The sequence below is a fragment of the Hemicordylus capensis genome, chromosome 4, assembly GCF_027244095.1.
Source record: "Hemicordylus capensis ecotype Gifberg chromosome 4, rHemCap1.1.pri, whole genome shotgun sequence".
Lineage (NCBI taxonomy): Eukaryota > Metazoa > Chordata > Lepidosauria > Squamata > Cordylidae > Hemicordylus > Hemicordylus capensis.
Window position 1 is genome coordinate 319,296,930 of NC_069660.1, and position 19,554 is coordinate 319,316,483.

At 47.0% G+C, this 19,554-nt stretch overlaps 1 protein-coding gene across 3 annotated transcripts; it reads right to left on the reverse strand.

The window, feature by feature from the left end:
• Positions 1-225: 225 nt before the first annotated feature.
• On the reverse strand, positions 226-16,729 carry STX17 (syntaxin 17). 3 transcript variants are annotated; one of them, XM_053313313.1, is made up of 8 exons: positions 16,709-16,729; positions 10,928-11,095; positions 9,790-9,855; positions 8,051-8,282; positions 6,708-6,826; positions 6,572-6,622; positions 4,688-4,774; positions 226-2,563 (listed from the first exon to the last, which is right to left on the reverse strand). In XM_053313313.1, the coding sequence occupies exons 2-8, from the start codon at positions 11,048-11,050 to the stop codon at positions 2,318-2,320; spliced, it is 924 nt and encodes a 307-aa protein (XP_053169288.1). In that variant the 5' UTR covers positions 11,051-11,095; positions 16,709-16,729; the 3' UTR covers positions 226-2,317. The 3 variants fall into 3 exon arrangements, with proteins under 3 accessions (XP_053169288.1, XP_053169285.1, XP_053169287.1); XM_053313310.1 differs by lacking the exon at positions 16,709-16,729 and adding an exon at positions 12,051-12,229; XM_053313312.1 differs by lacking the exon at positions 16,709-16,729 and adding an exon at positions 11,741-12,026.
• Positions 16,730-19,554: the final 2,825 nt, after the last annotated feature.

Consider the following 19,554-nt stretch of genomic DNA (forward strand, 5'->3'; position numbering starts at 1 on the left):
CGCTGGTGAGGTGGGCTAAGCTAAAATCTGGCAAGTCACCCAAAGAGCTTCATGGCTGAGCGGGGATTTGAACCCGAGTCCTGGTCCTGCCTTCTGCCACGAGACTGCTGCATGGTTGGGTGTTCCTGTACAACCGCTATCTACTCTCCGCCTAAAAGTCTAAATAAGTAAATCACACGTTGTGGGGAGGGAAAAGGCGGGATGATCTGCTACCCCCTCAGTGGCTCCTCACCGGCAACATTTATTCAACAGTCTTGTGGTCGACTGAAGAGGCGGCACACCACACACAAAGCCACAACACCAGCCCTCCCAAAGCATTTCCCAAACCCCATCTGTTTTGGTGGAGCAGCAGTCCAAAGCCATTAAGTTGAGGAGTTCTCAACCTTGGGCCCCCAGATGTTGCTAGACTACAACTCCCATCATCTCCTGGGGATGGCAACTCCCATCGGCAAAGGCCATTGCGGCAGGGGATGATGGGAGTTGTAGTCCAGCAACATCTGGGGACCCAAGGCTGAGAACCTCTGCAGTAGTGGGCGCCATATTACAGATTCTTCCCTGGTTTTGCATCAATATTTCACTCAAACAAGATTCTTCGGTGTGGCTTTATATAACCAGGTCAAAAAGATGATGATGTCCCAAGACCACCTCAGAATAGCAGCAGCGTTCAATCCACCCTTCTCGTTGTGTGTTCACATCTGGAAGTCATAACTCGGGATTCACAGTGGAGCAACACCATGGAGACGACGTGACGTCAGATGAAACCGAACCAAACGATTCCCTAATGGAAGGACACCTCAAGAAAGAAGCTGCAAAGAAAATCGGGACTTGCGTTGGTGTTGCACAGCAGGTGGCAAAGACCGACCAAAACAGGCATGAGGGACGCAGCAAAGCGAAACAGAAAGCAACGCGGTGCAACAGCAGAGCTCCACGGCTCTCAGGATTGAACCCGATTCGGTTTTATTCCGCCTTTTGCAGTCCTGGTCAGCAGAGCTCCTCCGGGTGATGAGAGCCGCTCCCCAACGCCTCATCTCTTCGGGAAGCGAGAAAACGGCTAAGCCAAAAGCCACCATCAGGGTCGCCACCAGCCTTGCTAGCAGCCTCCTCAGCCAAACATGCCCTCCGGGCTTCTCAAGAGTCCTGAACCGCCAAAGAACTCTTCTGAAAGAGCAAGCCGCTCCAGGTCCAGCCCTCCAGAGCTGCATGGAGCTTGCTGACATCCTAGGATGGGATTACCACAATCCCTCAAAAGATGCTGACAAGGTCTTTAGATTTAGTGTGTGGGTACTTTCTGTGTGAGGGGGAAATGGGATGACTTCTAAAGAGGTAACGCTTGTCTTAGAACTCCTTTTTTTTTTAAGGGCTTCTTATTTAGAACCCCCAATACACCCGGGGGAAAAATGATATTTAAACCTCGTGACAAACATGCCCAGGTACAGAATGAAGAGGTTTGAGATGGCATCATCTCTGTATGATCTTTAATTTTCTCCTGCTGCTGTTCAGTTGGTGGGAAAAAATTTTTAAAAAGAAGGTTTGGAGAAAATCAACATCCAGTCCAATATACTTTGAACACGAAGCTTGGCCTGTATGAAACAGCCTTGAAAACAGGCTGAAATTGGTGAAGTTTATGCAGTCTTGTGACTTGTTTCTTCCTTGAAAGGTCACTTTAATAAGAGAGTCAGAGCCTAGCCTTAAAGTCCATATAATTAAGATTTGGGGGAACAACAAGGAATGCTGGGGAAAGGAGTGCGTGGACATCACCTATTTTCCTGAGGATTTATATAAAAGCCAGGAGGACAGAGAATCTACATCAGCATCTAAAATGTCTGGGATTCACCTCTGCTGCTGCCCTCGCACTGATATATGCAAGCTTGGCAGGACGATGACGGAAAAAGTAACACCAGGTGGCATCTGTGCACTTGAGCAGAATAAATTGCCTGAGGAAAGAGGAACCATCTAGGCACCAAAGCTTTCACATCCTCCAGTAAGCTCTTCGCATCCCTTTGGTTTCATCAGGAAAAGGCATCTTGTGAGCAACATAATACCCTTGTGAGCAATACAATACCCTTACTCTTGTACGAAAAAATAAGGGTGTTCATTTGGCACACACCTGGCGACTTTCCATTGCTATTCCTTTTTGCTGAAAAGTGTCATTCTGGGTTGGCACGACCTGCCTCAATTCGGGAGAGTCTGTCAGGAGGTCCTTCGCCCCTTCCCGAGCAGGAAAGGCAGCAGGCCTCACGTCAGTTCACACAGCTCCAGGCTAAATCTAGAGCGAGGGCTGGAGGCCTGCCACACGAGGGCTCCGGGGAACCTCTGCTCAGCTGCATTTCTTGTCTTCACCTTGTCTTGGCAGGTCCGGGCAGCTGGAGGAGGAGAGGTCCTCAATCCTCTTCTCTCTCTTCCTCTGCATCAGTTTCCCACCGGTGAAGCCCAGGACGCCCCCGCCAAGGGCAGCTGCGATTCCGGCCACTTTGAAGCCTGCCAGGAGGCCGATGGGACCCCCCACGATTCCGCCAATGAGGGCACCTGCCACGGGCAGAGTGGCCAGCTTGTATTTTGCAGCCTGGAAGAGAGAGAAACATCCCTTTCAAGAGACCTGCCTGCCGCATTGTGCCTTCCCTTCCCAAAACTAGCAGTTTTGAAACAATCGGGTCTTAAAATGCACAGTCTCTTGTCTGCTGTTCCATGGTTAAGAGGACGGATACCACCATTTTTTGCAGATTTGAAGGCCCTGGCATGCATCAGCAAGGAAAACAGGGCCATTTCAGTTAAAAGAGTGACAGATTTGCTTGAGACTCCAGACTCAAGCACGGTTAGTAATCCACCTCAGTATCTCAGGAGTTGTGACATTAAAGGAAAAATTATGCCTAGAAATGCAAAGTCACCCAAGCACTCAAGTATTTTTAAATGCAATAATGTAATATTTTGTTGAATTATTAAAGTTACATAATTTTTTTAACTCTCAAATGTTAGAGTAAAAATATTAGCAAGATTTGTCTGGAGTTCTCACAAACCCTATACAAGTCCACACGAGCTTCGCGTGAAACATCATGAGAATTAAAAAGCAAGAGGGCTTCCTCAACAATGTTAGAGCCGTTTGACTTTTAAGGTAAAAGCTGTGCAGTTGTGAACTGGATTTGTTGCCAGTTTAATTCTGGCTGTAGAGTTTAAGTCATGAACATGGGAATAGTAGCAACAACAATAAACGGATATATGGCTGGGTTGGATCACTGGATCGAAATTATAGACAAATTAAAGTGTTTTGCCAGAACGTAAGGAGACCCAACATTCAAAGGACCACATCCCCCTGAGCCCTAAAGCTGGCTCTTGCTTATGTCCTACACATTTATCCCACCCCTCCTTCAAGGAGCACAGGCTGTAGGACACTGTTCTCTCTTTCCCCCATCACTCCCATTTGATCCTCATAACAATCCTGCAAAGTGGGCTAAGCTAAGACTGACCCAGGGTCACCCAATGGACTTCACAGATGAGTGGAGGATTTGAGCCAGGATTTCTCTGCTCCTAGACCAACACTCCAAAGAGAGGCCACCCTCGAGGGCCTAGGATCTCGCTGAAGTGGTGACCCTGTGCCTGGACTATGCCATGGCCTACAATGGATCTGGAGAGGGCAGGGCAGGAAATCGGGCAGGGAGTCAACAGAGCAGGCCTCTTTGTTGGAGTGTCCTCTGGAGCTGTTAATTAGTTCATACATAGACATTAGCAGTTCCCTCATGACATGCCACTTGGGGTGGGTTGGTTGGTTGGTTGGTTGGATGGATGATGAATGAATGAATGAATGAATGAATGAATGAATGAATGAAACTGCTGATTGGACACAATAATTGTCTAAAACTTTTAGTTGGCTACTGTGCAGAAAGGGGAGGAGAAAAACTAGACAAGCGTGGGAAAGCTTGTTGACACAGAAGTGTCTATAGGTTGGCCAGTTACATTTTGCTGGGATTTGTGCAACGAACCAGAAAAGAAACAAAAGCAGGCCCTCACAGCCCGACCTTCAATGCATTTACTTGGAAGTAAATCTTCTCGTTTGCAGTAGGATTTGCTTCCACATACTTCCATCAGGGCTGCAACCAGTGCCTTGTTTAACTATGGGATGTGGAACTCCATGCTCCACAACGACCTTTGCATTCCACAAGGAGCTGGTCATGCCAAATTGTGAAGCCGCATTAGACCAAGCCAGACCATTGGTCTTTCTTGCCCAAAATTGTCCCAAATCTCACAATGGCCCGCCAAGCTAGAGGTTCTCAACCTTGGGTCCCCAAATGTTGTTGGACTACAACTCCCATCATCCCCCACCAGATGTCTGGCCACATCTGGGGACCCAAGGTTTAGAACCTCCTGGTCTAAAGCAGAGGGAGGGTTTCCCCAAACCTTGCTAGACAATTTTTGAATAGAGATACCTGGGACCTTGTGTATGCTAAGAATGTGCCTTTCTGCTCAGCTATGGCCCCTCCAAAATAATTTAACCTCTGGCTGGGTTTTGCTGGACTTCCACTGTGAGGAGGAGGAGCAGCACCCTTGTAGTGACAGAACATGAAGAAAAAGAGGCACTCCCCTCTCCCTCACTGCCACTGTTTCCTGAATTACTGGTCCTTTCGAGCAGAGGCAGCAGACCAGCAGGGTTAACCCAAAAGCAGCAGGAGGCAGAGTGCAGAAGCAGGGCTCCTACCTTCCCCAGATTCTTAGTTCCCTCTTCAACATTCCCCACGGCGGCGCCGACGTTCTCTTCAATCCTGTCCACCTTCTCCTGCTGAGCCTGGATCATGCAAAGGGAAAGCAAGTGAGATCTCTCACGGGAAGCAACAGAATTCCAGGATGCGCCCTTTTAGAGCCTGCAGTTCATTTCCTCTGCTGTATTAACGGTAGTTCATTAACAGCTCCCAAATGATTTCAGTATTCAAAGCACAAAATCCCTCAGGGGATATAGAGTCTATCACCCCTGTTATTCCATATTGTCAGTTTTATAGGGACGCTCGCACCAAATTTATTGCACCCATTTTAACCAATTATCCTGGTCACACAGACCAATTTTGTTTGGAAATTGTGCTGTCAAATTTCAAACCTGGAATTTCAGATAATGTGGCAAAGTTCTCTTTCGTGGCATCGAAGCTCTGTAAAGACTGTATTAGTAATTTGAACAGTTTGTAATTTTGTAAATTTTGAAATTCCTTGAATTTTGTTATTCATGTTATTAATTGTTAATCTGGTCTGTGACCATAATAAACTATCATTCATCATCACTTAGAGAAAGGAATTTAACTCTCGGGCGATAAAACTGGGCAATATTATTACATGAAGGATGCTAAAAGTTAAACAGAAATGGCCAACACCCCACTCACTAGGAGGCCGCACATCAGGAAAGAGAGCTGGGCATGCAAGCGGGGGGACAAGTTCCATCAGCCCCCAAAAATGATCTCTCTGGAAGTTGTGAGGCGTTTGTATGCAGCCATGCATTAGTGGGGATGTTGGCCAGTACTGGGAAAATGTGTCATGTAGCCCTTCCATTCCTGGTCCAGTTCAGGGTCATCTTCCTTCCATTACGTCAGGGCTTCTCAAACTTGGGTCCCCAAATGGTGCTGGACTACAACTCCCTAGACTCGTGTTGCAGTCCAGATGCTGCAGATGTTGCCGTCCAGCAACATCTGGGGACCCAAGTTTGAGAAGCCCTACATTATGTGAATAGATTATGAAAACAAAGATAACTTTCAGCTGGAAAAGGTACACATAGGAACAACATAGGAAGCTGCCATATACTGAGTCAGACCATTGGTCTATCTAGGTCAGTATTGTCTTCACAGACTGGCAGCGGCTTCTCAAAGATTGCAGGCAAGAATGTCTCTCAACCCTATCTTGGAGATGCTGCCAGGGAGGGAACTTGGAACCTAGATGCTCTTCCCAGAGCGGCTCCATCCCCTGAGGGGAATATCTTGCAGTGCTCACACTCCTAGTCTCCCATTCATATGCAACCAGGGTGGACCCTGCTTAGCTAAGGGGACAAGTCATGCTGGCTACCACAAGACCAGCTCTCCTCCCTTTCACCCTTTCAATTCAAATTCACCCTTTCAAATCAAATTCATTGGAATCCTTAAAAAAAAATCAAGCACTGGAAAACTTAAAATATGTAGGAAAGGGGTGGGGGAATGACCTTGCATGTGGTGCTGATGTGTATAGTCACTTTTTTCCTGAAGAAATAAGAATTTGATCTTCTTCAAGTTATATCCCACTCTATCCTATGGGCTTGGAAAAGCTTACAGAAGTTTTTCTAAGTCTTAATAGTATTTTCTTGAAAGGGCCTCCTGGTTTGAGAACTGCATTATTTTTATGTGAGTATTTTTATCCTGACTTTTCATGCGTTTAAGAACACCCACAGTGGCTCACCATAAACATAATGCAATACAAATGAGACATCACAAACAAAACTAAAAAAAGACAGACAAGCCAATAATTACACCTCTTTAAAGACTCTTCCATGAGCTCCGGTAACACACTCCAGATTCTCCTTTTTTTAAAGAATTCAGGAGTAACATCAAGAGGCAGGACTTGCTAAACTTACGTTAACTAACAGAGAGAAGTCGGTCACTAATTGGCTGAGTTCAATCAAGTCCTGCAAATGAAGCCCAAGAAAAGGGGAGTCATTAATGGTATCATAACAATAAGCGAAGAGAACTGCTGACAGCAAGGAAAGATACCTCTTCCAGTGTCTCCCATGACTCTGCTGCGTTTTGATCCTGGGGTATTTCAGGGAGTGGAGAAAAGAGCTGGCTAGAACTTGGAGAGGTTCCTTCTGCTCCAGCGTCATAGAAGGTTTCTGGTAAAAATATTGCAATCCTTATAATATGTGCAAAATCAACATACTAAGAAGCAAACTCCCTTCCACCTACATAAACTGCTCTTGAGTAAATTATTTATTTACTCATTAAAAGCAAATTATTGTGAGGTGGCTCACAAATTCAATAAAACAGATGCACTCTAGCAGACGTTCCCAACCTTGGGTTCCCAGATGTGGCTGGACTACAATTCCCATTATCCACAGCCAAAATGGCTACAATCCCCATCATTCCCAGCCGCAATGGCCAAAGGTCACTTCTCCCTCTTGGGTCCCCAGAGGTGGTTGGACTACAGCTCCCATCATCCCCAGCCAAAATGGATACAATCCCCATCATTCCCAGCCACAATGGCCAAAGGTCACTTCTCCCTCTTGGGTCCCCAGAGGTGGTTGGACTACAACTCCCATCATCCCCAACCAAAATGGCTACAATTCCCATCATTCCCAGCCACAAGGGCCATTTCTCCCTCTCGAGTCCCCAGAGGTGGTTGGACTACAACTCCCATCATCCCCAGCCACAAGGGCCTTTGGCTGGGAGTTGCCTTCAACAACATCCAAGAACCCCAGATTGAGAATCCCTGCAGTACACAAACAGTATGAAACTAATCATATTAACAGGAACTAACTAAAAACAAGCCTCAGTTAAAGCTACATGTAAAATTACGAGTTTGAAACGTTAAAACCCATCAGATATAAGCTGCAGCTTAAATACTAACGAGCCAGCGAGACACCAAATGAGGCATAGCTACCTCTGCTTCTTGTCAGCCCGGCTGCACCTGTTTCTCCCATCCCGCCCTGCCCCTCCCCACACGAAGGAGAGAGCCACACTGCCTGCAGGCTGGCCATTCATCAGGTAGAGCCGTGCAGGCTGCCTACAGACAGTACAGCTCCCCTTCACACGCGGCAGGGCAGGATGGGAGAAACCGGTGCAATTGGGCAACCAGGAACCAAAGGCAACTGCGCCTCGTTTGTGCCCCACCTCCCGCCAGTTCGTGAGGAGGAGCTGCTGCTGCTGGATATGCCCTTACGCACTCCAGCTAAGAGCCAGGTAGTCACTCCAAAGCAGAAAGACGGGCATGATCCCCGGAGCCAGTGGCCCTGATCCAGCTGCAGCTAGTCGGGATGAAGGCTCCCTGCGTTCAGTGGGGCTGAGGTTGTTTCAACAGGACTTCGCCGTGTGGCCCACAAAGTCCTTCTTCCATCTACCTCCTCCTAGCGTTGTAGATCTGGTCATCAGCAGCTGCAGCGGCGGCGTCTCCCTCTCGCTCAGCTGCTTCTTCAGTTCTTCTGCCGACTCCGAATGGAGCTGCAGGAATTCCTTCACAGCGACCGACGCCACCTCCTTCACCGGGCTGATCAGCCTCTGCAGAGCCGGGAGGTCTTCTTTGCGAACCCGTAAACAGAGTTTCTCCATCTCTCGGATATTGGCTCGCAATTGCTGCAAGAGATTTATTTATTTATTTATTTATTTTATTTAACATATTTTAATACCGCCCAAAACTTACGTCTCTGGGCGGTTTACAACAAGATAAAAACAAAGGTAAAACATTAGTTTTTAAAAAAGAAAGAAATTTAAAAATCCACAATTTAAAGTTTTTTAAACAATATTCTAAAAACAACATTAAAACAATCAAAACAATATCAGTTAAAAGTCTGGGTGAACAGATGTGTCTTTAAAGACTTTTTAAAAAGCTGTCAGAGATGGGGAGGGTCTTATTTCACTAGAGAGCGCATTCCAAAGCCTCGGGGCAGCAACAGAGAAGGCCCGTCCCTGAGTGGCCACCAGACGAGCTGGTGGCAAATGCAGACGGACCTCTCCTGATGATCTCAATGGGCGGTGGGGTTCATGACGAAGACAACATTATCTTAAATACCCAGGGCCCAAGCTGTTTAGGGCTTTATAGGTTATGACCAGCACCTTGTATTTTGCCCAGAAACATATCGGCAGCCAGTGTAGCTCCTTCAATACAGGAGTGATATGGTCTCTCCTAGATGACCCAGAGACCAGCCTGGCTGCCGCATTCTGGACCAGCTCTAGTTTCCGGACGACATGATGGAAGAGACCGGTTGTACTACTGTGCAGATTGCTTCAGAGGAACACACCCAAGTGATTAAGGCCAGCACACGTCTATGGCATGCCATCTCCCCTCTCCCGGCTGCCTTGAAATTCTGTATCTAGGAAGCAGCTGAAAGGACTTCAGCACAAGTTTAAGAGAGAAAATATTATTTATTTGATCCATTGAGAACAGAAAGTTAATTGTGCTTAAGTGCCATTGACAAAACACAGAGTTGTTCTCACTGGTCATGTTAAGATTTAGCATTGAAAATGCAGCAGTCTTTGATATGGTGCCATCAACATGGAAGGTACATTTTTAAAGTGTAAGAGGAGAGACCCCTGCCCCAAGGAGTTTATCTTCTAAAGTTCGACATGAGGAAGGGGAGAGAAATGAGCTTATAGCTAAGCCCGTGTCAGTGAGATGTGCTTAGGCTGGGTTACAGGCTGAGGAACATAGGAAGCTGGCTTATACCGAGTCAGACCCTTCATCCCTAAAGCTCAGGATTGTCTACACAGACTGGCAGCGGTTTCTCCAAGGTTGCAGGCAGGAACCTCTCTCTCAACCCTATCTTGGAGATGCTGCCAGGGAGGGAACTGGGAACCTGCTGCATGCAAGGATGCAGAAGCTCTTCCACTGAGCTATGGCCCCATCCCCTCAGGGGAATATCTTACAGTGTAGATGTAGCCTCCCATTCAAATGCAAACCGAGGCAGACCCTGCTTAGCAAAGGGCACAACTCCTGCTTCTGACCAGAACAGAAGACCAGCTCTCCTCCCTTCATCTTTGTGCTTTCACTTTCACTAAACACTCTCCCTCTCAAGAACTCCCATTCACGGTCCACACTAACAAAGGCTGATCTACTGAACGTGGAGGACTCCCCTTTTCCTACCTGGACAGTCCGGCCAGCATTGATATGCTCTTCATGTAGTCTGTCCCACAGTCGGCATCTCTGATACTAAAAGCAAGGGGGTGGGGTGGAATGATCTGTTTAAAGGTTATTGTAAGGACATGCGACAGAGAACAGAGAAGAAAACCTTGAGCAGTACCTTTTTCATTCTTGAGCGTGGGGCAGAGAGAATACGAATACGACAAGTATTTATATACTGCTTTTCAACCAAAGCGGTTTACATACAGAAATTTAATTAATTAATTAATTAATTAATATTAATTAAATGGCTGCCTGTCCCCCAAGGGCTAACAGTCTAAGAAAGGCACCAGCAACAGCCCCTGGAGGGTTGCTGTCCGGGGGTCGGATAGGGCCAGTTGCTCTCCCCCTGCTAAATACAGAGAGTCACCACTTTTAAAAGGTGCCTCTTTGCTCAGTTAGCAGGGGTTAGCAGATAAACAGGAGCATGTCATGGGATTTCCTTTGCAGAACTGGGACAAGGGGGTAAGATGAAAGACCCCTTGCCCAGAAATGCTGCTGCTGCTGCTGCTCCTCTTCCTCCCCCCTCCTCCTCCTCCTCCTCCCCCCCTCCTCCACCACCCCCTCCTCCTCCTCCTCCTCCTCCACCACCAGCAGCAGCAGCTTACGGATCGCCACCATAATTTGTACTTGGCCTTTTATTCTCAGTTCATTCAACATGGCTACGACTGGCCCAGAGGCGGCTTGTCCTCATGAGCCAGGGTGGCGCCAGTTTGGGTGGCTCCTCTCTCTCCTCCCCCCTCCCCAATGAGTTGCACTCCCTGCAGGCTGGCCATTCATCAGTCAGAGCTGCACAGTTAACCGTGAAGCTGTAATGGAGGAATGGCCAGCCGGCAAGCAGCACAGCCCTCAGGAGGGGCAGGAGGGGCAACCCCAGCAGCTTGCCTCCATTGGCACCTGCCGGGCTCGTTAGGACAAGCGGCGGCTGGGCTGGGCTGGGCTGGGCTGTGTCTGCTCTGCAAACCTGCTGCAAGTCACCCTTTGCAGACAGTGCCAAGATTTTAATCCAGCAATCTGAGCTTTCTTGACGTCTGGCTGAATCAGTACAAGATTTGTCAGCACATGTACATCTTGGAAAGAGGAAGACGGGGGAAAGTCTGACCTTCTCGATATTTATCTGATGCTTTCTTAACCTCTCCAGATCTGTTGGAATGGCAACCTTAATAAACTTCTGGATAGCTGGCTCCAGGCGACGCAGGTTAACCTTTTCCTCATCTTCTGACATTTTCCAGCTCTGAAGTCAGAACCAACTTGGCAGTTCTTTACTTATCTGAAAAGAATTCAAAGAACGATCGAAGCACAAATACAAATCAGGCACTAAGTGAATACATATCCGTTCAGGACAAATTCTACGTTTCGCCATCATCATGGCAAATCACCACCTATCTTGAACACACCTGGCTATTTCTTCTTCTTCTTGCCTGGCTATTCTCCATGCAGGGACTGCTTTTGCTTTTCGTATCCAGAAAAATACACTTTTTTCTATGTCTGGAAGAACTATTCACACCTTCATTGCTGCCTCCTACAGTAAATTCACTGCTCATCGTAGAAAATACTTGCAAAGACAGCAACCATGTGCAAAGAGTGAGTTTGAGGGATCCACTACCCTGCATGATAATAAATCCAGGCAAAAATGCACTTTAAGAGAGTCAGCTCCATATTTTCTTAGCAGATTTAGCAAGCAGGAAGATAAACTCTTGTATTGCATAGATGTGTTGTGATGGTCCTGTGCAAAGCAGCTAGACTAAAATATTTCGATTACACTCACGCTGACAGCATAACGCCCACATTCTCACGGCTGCTTTCCCCTCTGTATCTATTTCCGTCACCAGGCTTAGAAGGCCTGGCATTTGCTCCTGGGCGAAATGTTCCGTCTGTGGCACCAGTTCCACACCAGCCCAGCCTCCTAACCTACCTCTTCAAGATACTAAAAGCGAAACCAGTCCCTGTCTGGAGGGCAGCCAGGCAAAAAGAAGAAGAAATCGCCTGATGCGTTCAAGGGAGGCGGTGGTGTGCCATGATGGCGAAACATAGAGCTCCTCTGTACGGGGGCAGTCTATCTGAGCGGACCAGGCACCAGGGATAAACAACAGGCGACGCCCCCTTCCTCTGCCATGCCCTCCTTGCACCTCTGAACTTGGGGCATGATCCTGCAAGGCAGCCCCCCGCAGCTGCTTCCCACCCTGCTGCTGGAGAACCAGGCTGAGCCCCTTCCAGCCACTCACCCGGCTGCAAATTCCAAAAGCAAATCTCCCCAATTTCCTTAAGCGGGGGAGGAGGAGGGGGAGGAGGAAGAGGAAGCTGGCTTTGCTGAGCAGCATAGACTTGGGCTATGGGAGGAACTAGACTGACAATTTCACTGCCTACTGGCGGGACTTCCTGGTTACTTTGGACAGCAGCATTTTTCTCCTTCTTCCCCTGTGACAGCTGCCCAGACTAGGAAACATGGAGAAGTCCAGGACTTCCGCCAAGCTGTGATTGAGAAAACAAGCCCCTCCCTCCCGCTAAGGAAAGGAGGAGCAAAGGCAGCCATGCCTGCTCTCTGGCTGTCCCTTTTTTTCTTCTTTTTTTTTGGAAGTGTACAATTGTCCTGCAAATGGAAATGTATATTCCATAATTGCTGTTCCCCCATTGCAAAGAGAGGGGGGGGGGCTGAGAGACAGCAATTTATGACAACCCTGCAGTGCAGCCCACCTGTTGATTCCGCCAGTTGGAAGTGGGGCTGAGAGTGGTTTACGACAACCCTGCAGTGCAGCCCAGGCATTCTTCCCATGATGTGGACGTGGGGCGTCACAAGCACCCTGCAGGATGATCTCTGCACATCAGGCTGCATTTTTTTGATAGACCTCATATTTATATATATATTAATAGACATGGGTGGAGAGAGGAAATATACGATGGTCATGAAATTCAAGAGGTCCAGTCACAGCCATGGGGTCCCAACCTTGAGTCCCCAGATGGAGTTGGAATGCAACTCTCATCATCCCCAGCCCCGATGGCCAAAGGCACAGGGGATAATAGGAGTTGTAGTCCAACCACTTTCTGGGGGGACCCCCAGTCTTGGGGAGTAAATATGCAGCAGCCAACAGCAGCTTCTTAGATCTGAGCTAGAACTGCCCCCCCCGCCCGCCCGCCCCGGGCCATGCTAAAAATGCTGTTTCGTTGCTTTTTCAGCGCTCCTTGCAAAACCTGGCTGTGTCCATTTTTTCTCTCTACTCATGTCTATAAATATATCTGCCGACGAAGGATACTATTTCATGCATCAAATCTGATGAACTGGGCTCTTGGCAATATCAAAGCACTGGGGATGTAGGAAAGCCAGGAAGCGCCTGCGAAATGCAGCCGAGGTTGGGCAGAGCTGGATTCTGTCATGTGAGGCATCCCAAAATGCAGGGCAGACCATGACCCTGGCTTAGACTCTGGGTCCATCTAGCTCAGTGCTGTTGTCCACATTGAGCGGCCAGCGGTGGTTCTCTAGAATTTCAGGGGGAGCGTTCTCAATAATGATAACGATAATAATTATTCTTTATTATTCGTACTATAAATAAATACACACTATTTGTTAGCTGCCCCATAACAAATTGTTCTCTGGGTTTCTCACAACACAATATTTAAAAACATCCAATAAAAACACATAAAACATGACGAACAAATCACAAAACAAAAAAATACAAAATATTTTTAAAACCTTTTTTTCTCATCACTGTTAAAAATCAGTATTAAGAAGCCTGAGTGGACAGAGAGGTCTTCGCCTGGCAGTTAAAAGAGCAAAATGATGGGGTGCCAGGCAAAATGTGGGGGCTATTCCATAAACAGGGGGCCACCGGTGCCACAACCAAAAAGGCCCTCTCCATAACCGCTCCATCTTTCTCAGCCCCCCTATCTGGAGATGCTACCCGGAACCGAACTTTGGATCTTGCGCCTTTGCCACTGAGCTATGGCACCTCCCTAAACCTAGGAACTTCTAGCACACTTTAGCCATTCTTTAAACAATGATCAACAGTCTCTTGAAATGCTGCAGCCCATAACTTTTATTTATAAAATATTTCTATACTGCCCAAAACTTGCATCTCTTGATTGATGTTTTAAAACATCAAATCAATTAACAATTAAAATAATTGAAAACACTGAAAACATTTAAAACCCAATATTAAAAATATTAAAACTATAAATCTAATTAAAAGCCTGGGTGAATACATGTGTCTTCAGTGCCTTTTTAAAAGTTGCCAGAGATGGGGAGGCTCTTCTTTCAACAGGGAGCGCATTCCATAGTCCAGGGGCAGCAACAGAGAAAGCCTGTCCCTGAGTAGCCACCAGACGAGCCGGTGACAACTGCAGCTGAACCTCTCCAGATCATCTTAACTTTCTGTCTGCTCTTGCATTTCCAGGAAAGCTATCCTACACACAGGCAATCAATCAATAAGGTTAAATTTTGCAAGACTTTTATCAGCCTCTCGACCCTCGATTCTCCTTAAATGCAGGCTCCTTAGACCTATTCACATATCATGTTCAACACTCGTACAGTCTGTGCACAGTATACACAGATGCCGATCTGTACACAGGTATAGTTATGCTGAACGCAGCTATCCCAGTGCTCTTCCTATCTGTATTTTGCATTTCAGGAGGCCTGTACCCAGGTTAACTTTTAAAATGAACGCAGGTACGATCATAAGAACATATGAACAGCCCTGCTGGATCAGGCCCAACTGGCCCATCCAGTCCAGCACAGTGGCCCACCAGATGCCCCTGAGAAGCCCACAGGCAGGGGGTGAGGGCATGCCCCCTCTCTTGCTCTCACTCCCCTGCATCTGGTATTTGGAGGCATCTTGCCTCTGAGGCTGGAGGTGGCCTAGTCATTAACACAAAATTATGTACTTGTGTACACACATCTGAAAGTAAGCACAACATAATGTCTCAACAGGGCTTCCATACAGACAAGCTATGCTTTTGCCTTTACTTGGTGTAAAATGGAAATTCAGCCGATGCTGGAAGTCAGGCAGCATGTGTATCTCTAGTTGTTCTATCTCTATGGTGTTTGTTTACACATCACTCTAGGAACCAGTGCTTTGTCACTTTAACCCTTGGAGAGCTTTACAGAAGTGACCACAGTTGTCCAATTTCCACTTTCACTATTATTTGCTCCTGTGTTTTAAACATACATAAGCCTGACATGCAGAAATCAAGCAGGTGAAGTTTCTCCTGTTCTCTATCTCCATTGTCAGGAAAAGTCTCATTTCTCAAGGATGGACTTGTTTTTTTAATGAACAGTTTGTCTTTCTGGCTTTTTCTCCATGGTTTTCAGTTTTTAAGCTATCTATTCGTACTGTGTATGTATTTTAAAAGTCTTACATTTTTGTCATTTTTGTGAGATATGTTTAAATAGTCACTTATATTTATAATTATGGTTGTATGTGATAATTTATTATTTGTAAATATTATCACTTATAATTTATGTGATACTAGTCCAGCACAATGACCCACCAGATGCCCCTGAGAAGCCCACAGGCAAGAGGTGAGGGCATGCCCCCTCTCTTGCTGTTGCTCCCCAAAGGCAACAAAGGCAGAGATGCAGGAACTCTGATTTTAACAGGGAGTGCATTCCAGAGCCCTGGGGCAGCCACAGAGAAGACCCAGTCCCAGGTCACCACCAAATGAGCTGGCGGCAACTGTAACCAGACCTCCCCAGATTATCTTAATAGGCAGGAGGGTTCATGACAAAGGAGGCACTCTCTTAAATACTCTGGGCCCAAGTCCCGCAGAAACTTATTGGCAGCCAGCGAGGTTCATTTCAGATCAGTGTTATATGGTCTCTTCGGCTTAACTGAGCAAAGAGGCACCTTTTTAAAGTGGCAATTGTCTTTATTGAGCAGGGGGAGAGCAACTGACCCTATCTGTCCCCAGTATAGCATCCCTCCAGTGGCTGTTGCTGGGGTCTACCTTATGTTTCTTATACACACACACACTGCTTTGGGGACTTTTGTTGAAAAGCAGTATATAAATATTCATCGTATTCGTATTCTACAGGTTATCCCGGAGACCAATCTGGCTCCCACATTCTGCACCAACTGTGGTTTCTGGATTACGTACAAAGGCAGCCCCACGTAGAGTGCATTACGGTAGCCAAGCCTGGAGGTCACCAGCATATGCACCACAGTTTTAAGGTCATTTTCCTCTAGAAATGGGCATCGCTGGTTTATGGCCAAAGCTGATTTAAAAAGCAGCCATTGATGGCATGTTTTGTTTAGGAACACCTTTTAACATAAATAAAACTCCTGCTCACTTTATTTCCAGGCTAAGAACCCAACCCCCCCACACCCCAGCTGCCCCAAATAACTCTGGGCAGAAATGGAAAGGAATTGGAAAGAAAAGTCTCAGAGTGGATTCTTGCCCCAGCCCATAACAACATATTCTGTTTAACCCTATAATGGTCAGATAGTATGACATACACAGACAGCCTAGTCCTACATTATGTTCATTGCATGTCTAATCTACGCACATGAAGGAGAGTTGTGCTGCCTGCAGGCTGGCCATTCAACAGGTAGAGCTGTGCAGGAAAAGCTTCCGTTCCACTGGGAATGAGGCTATAGCTCAGAGGCAGATCATGTGTGGCATGCAGAAGTTCTCAGGTTCAATCTTTGGCATCTCCCGATAGGGCTGGGGAAGACCCCTGAGCCTGAAATCCTGGAGAACTGCTACCAGTCAGTGCACACAACTGTAAGTTTAATGGACCATCAGTCTGACTCAGTATAAGGCAGCTTCCTAAGTTCCACCAGAAAGCAGCAACCTTGGCAGTCGTATCCATATTATGCAAAACAGCCCGTTTCCTTCCAGCATTCAAGTCCCATGGCTGCTCTGGGTGTCTGCCATCATCCCTGCTTATTACCTGTGGTGCCAAGTCCCTCCCATGAGCCACAGCAGCAGAGGTGGTTTTGTTGTACCTGCATCCTGGAGATGCCAGCAGGAGCCACAAAGGTTGTCTACCTAATATATATACTGTGCTGTGTGGCATCATAAAGGGCAAGGCCACAGGTCAAATATGAGTGGAGCTTGAACAAGGACACAGCACCCAAAAGCCTGGCCCTCTGTACAGAAGCCACAAAGTGCTGCCGTCACTTCACATGAGGAGAGGCTTTCAGGACCAGCCGTCTGCAACAGCACATTGAGGAGGAGGTTGTTGGCAACGCCAGGTTAGCAGCAGAATTCCATGCTGTGAGAAATAGTATCCAGCCACACTGCACTTCTAGCAGAATACATAAATATATTCTGCCATCTGTGGAGGCTCAAATTCCCTCCTTTATAGTTTCAAGCATCCTAATTGCAGCTGCATTTTCATCTATTTTTCCATTGGCACTGGGATGAGTGTTACATGAGCTCCTCATACATCCAGGTTAGGATCACACTGTAAATTCCTGGAAAATTCACCTGCTATAGGGATGGTGGCCCTGACCATACGAAAACATTTATCTGGTTAATTGGGCTCTTGCATGCCAAATGCATTCTCACTGGTCTTGTGATAGCAAGCCTGATTTGTCCCCTTAACTAAGCAGGGTCTGCCCTGGTTGCATATGAATGGAAGACGATGTATGAGCACTGTAAGATATTCCCCTCTCAGCCCTATCTTGGAGATGCTGCGAGGGAGGGAAGCAGAAGGTTCCAGTTCCCTCCCTGGCAGCATCTCCAAGATAAGACTGAGAGAGATTCCTGCCTGCAACCTTGGAGAAGCTGCTGCCAGTCTGTGAAGACAATACTGAGCTAGATAGACCAATAGTCTGACTTAGTATATGGCAGCTTCATTTGTTATGTATGCCTGAAAGCTGTGCTGTTATCAAAAGTGTGTGTGCACTTCTGTGTTATCTCCCATAATCACCAAAGATTGGTATTTTGAACCAGAAACTTCTGTAGCAGGCTGTGTGCCTGATTCTGATCTCCTCTTGCCTTTTAGTTATGCACATCATTTATACAATGATATATAGCTGTGTGCTTTGGTGAGTGGGTGGATGGGAAATAAGCAAGCAAGGCTAAGTGGACACTACATTTGGACTACAATTCCAGTGCTTAATGCTGCCTTTGTAATATCTGTATTATTTATACAAATAAATATAGGTAGTGCATGGGATGAAGATAGCAGATCCTTAGTTTTTAGAAATCAAGCAACAGGTTGCATCAATTTCCCAGACAGCTGCATGCTTGCATCCAAAGATGCTGCCACTTCCACCTCAGCCTAAAATTCCTGGTCTTCCTCTGCATCCCAGCAGCTCATCTGCTCTTTTCCCTCTAGCTTCACACACACACACACACACACACACACACACACACACACACACACACACATGAGGGGGGGAGAAACAGGTGGTGTCACCTTTAGCCCCTCCCTTTCAGGTAGGTCCATGCTCTTTGCCATACTCATCAAGCTGTCAACTTATTTAGAATATCAGAGCCATCAGCAGTGATTAATTTACAAGAGAATGGCCAGCCAGCTAATGAGCCACCATTCTGTGCTCCTTCTAGGAAGAAAATTCTGAGCCCACACAGCTCTACCCCCTGCAAACTGATCAAAGGGGCATCTTTTAAAAGTGGTGATTCTCTCTATTTAGCAGGAGAGTAACTGGCCCTATCCGTCCCCAGCACAGCATCCCTCCAGCGGCTGTTGCTGGTGTCTGCCTTATGTTTCTTTTTTAGACTGTGAGCCCTTTGGGGACAGGGAGCCTGTGTGTGTGTGTGTGTGTGTGTGTGTGTGTGTGTGTGTGTGTGTGTGTGTGTAAACCACTTTGGGAGCTTTATTCGTTGTATTCATATTCGTACCTGATGAATGACCAGCCTGAAGGCAGCACAGCTCTCCTTAGCTCTCCTTAACACAGGGCGAGGCAAGATGGGAGGAACAGGCATAATTGGGCCTGATTAGGCACACACACCCCAGCCCATTAGGATGAGCCTCTGCTGGTCCTTTGGGGTCTGTATAAAATCAGTGATTCTTTTGAAGTTGTGTCCTTTTCTTCCTCCAAGCTCAAGTCCATGTATTCGGCAGTTATTTTGTTTCATCCTCACACCACCCTGAAGCAGAGATTCTCCATCCCATTCAGTGAATTGGATAGATGAGCAGGGATGTGAACCCAAGTCTCCACATGGGCCACTCTGTCCACTTCTAAAGGCCTTTTCAAAGGTCTTCTCTCTCATGTCTCCTTACAACATATCCCAGTGACGGTGCTCTCTCAGGAACCTGAACTTTGGGCCAAACTCAGCCCTATGCACCTAGGTAATTTTGGAGCCTGAACTGAAAGGTATTTGGAGGCCCCACCTTACCCCGCTGCAAGTTAAGCATCATCCCCCCACACACACACACAGAGTGATACAGGCAGTATTTCGACACGTGGGTTCTTGAGGGCACAGACAGCAACTGAACTCACAAGAATGTAAGAATATAAAACAGGTATATTTATGCAAATATACATTAGCAGAAACGTATCAATGCACAACATATTCCCATCCCAAATATTTCTTTCCCCACTCTGTCTTTCAAGCAGAGGTCACACTTGGCCACCCAGCGCAGGTCACAGTCACAGTCACATTCGGCCAACTGTTGCAGCCAACACACCACCCGGAACAAAGAGGATTTGGGGGGGGGGCAGGTGGTGTGGGCAGCCCCAGACTTCAGCCCAGAAGTCCAGGGGTAAGAGCACCTCCGTGCCTACCTTACCATTCCAAACCCAGCCAGCAATGGTGTGGAGAACA

Bases quoted from the DNA above. Each gene is read 5' to 3' on its own strand.
- STX17 (XM_053313313.1), bottom strand. From the start codon at position 11,050: ATGTCAGAAGATGAGGAAAAGGTTAACCTGCGTCGCCTGGAGCCAGCT. The intron at 8,283-9,789 runs GTAGGAAAAGGG...AATCTCTTGCAG, and splicing joins ATGCTGGCCGGACTGTCCAG to CAATTGCGAGCCAATATCCG. The intron at 6,623-6,707 runs GTATCTTTCCTT...CTTCATTTGCAG, and splicing joins CATGGGAGACACTGGAAGAG to GACTTGATTGAACTCAGCCA.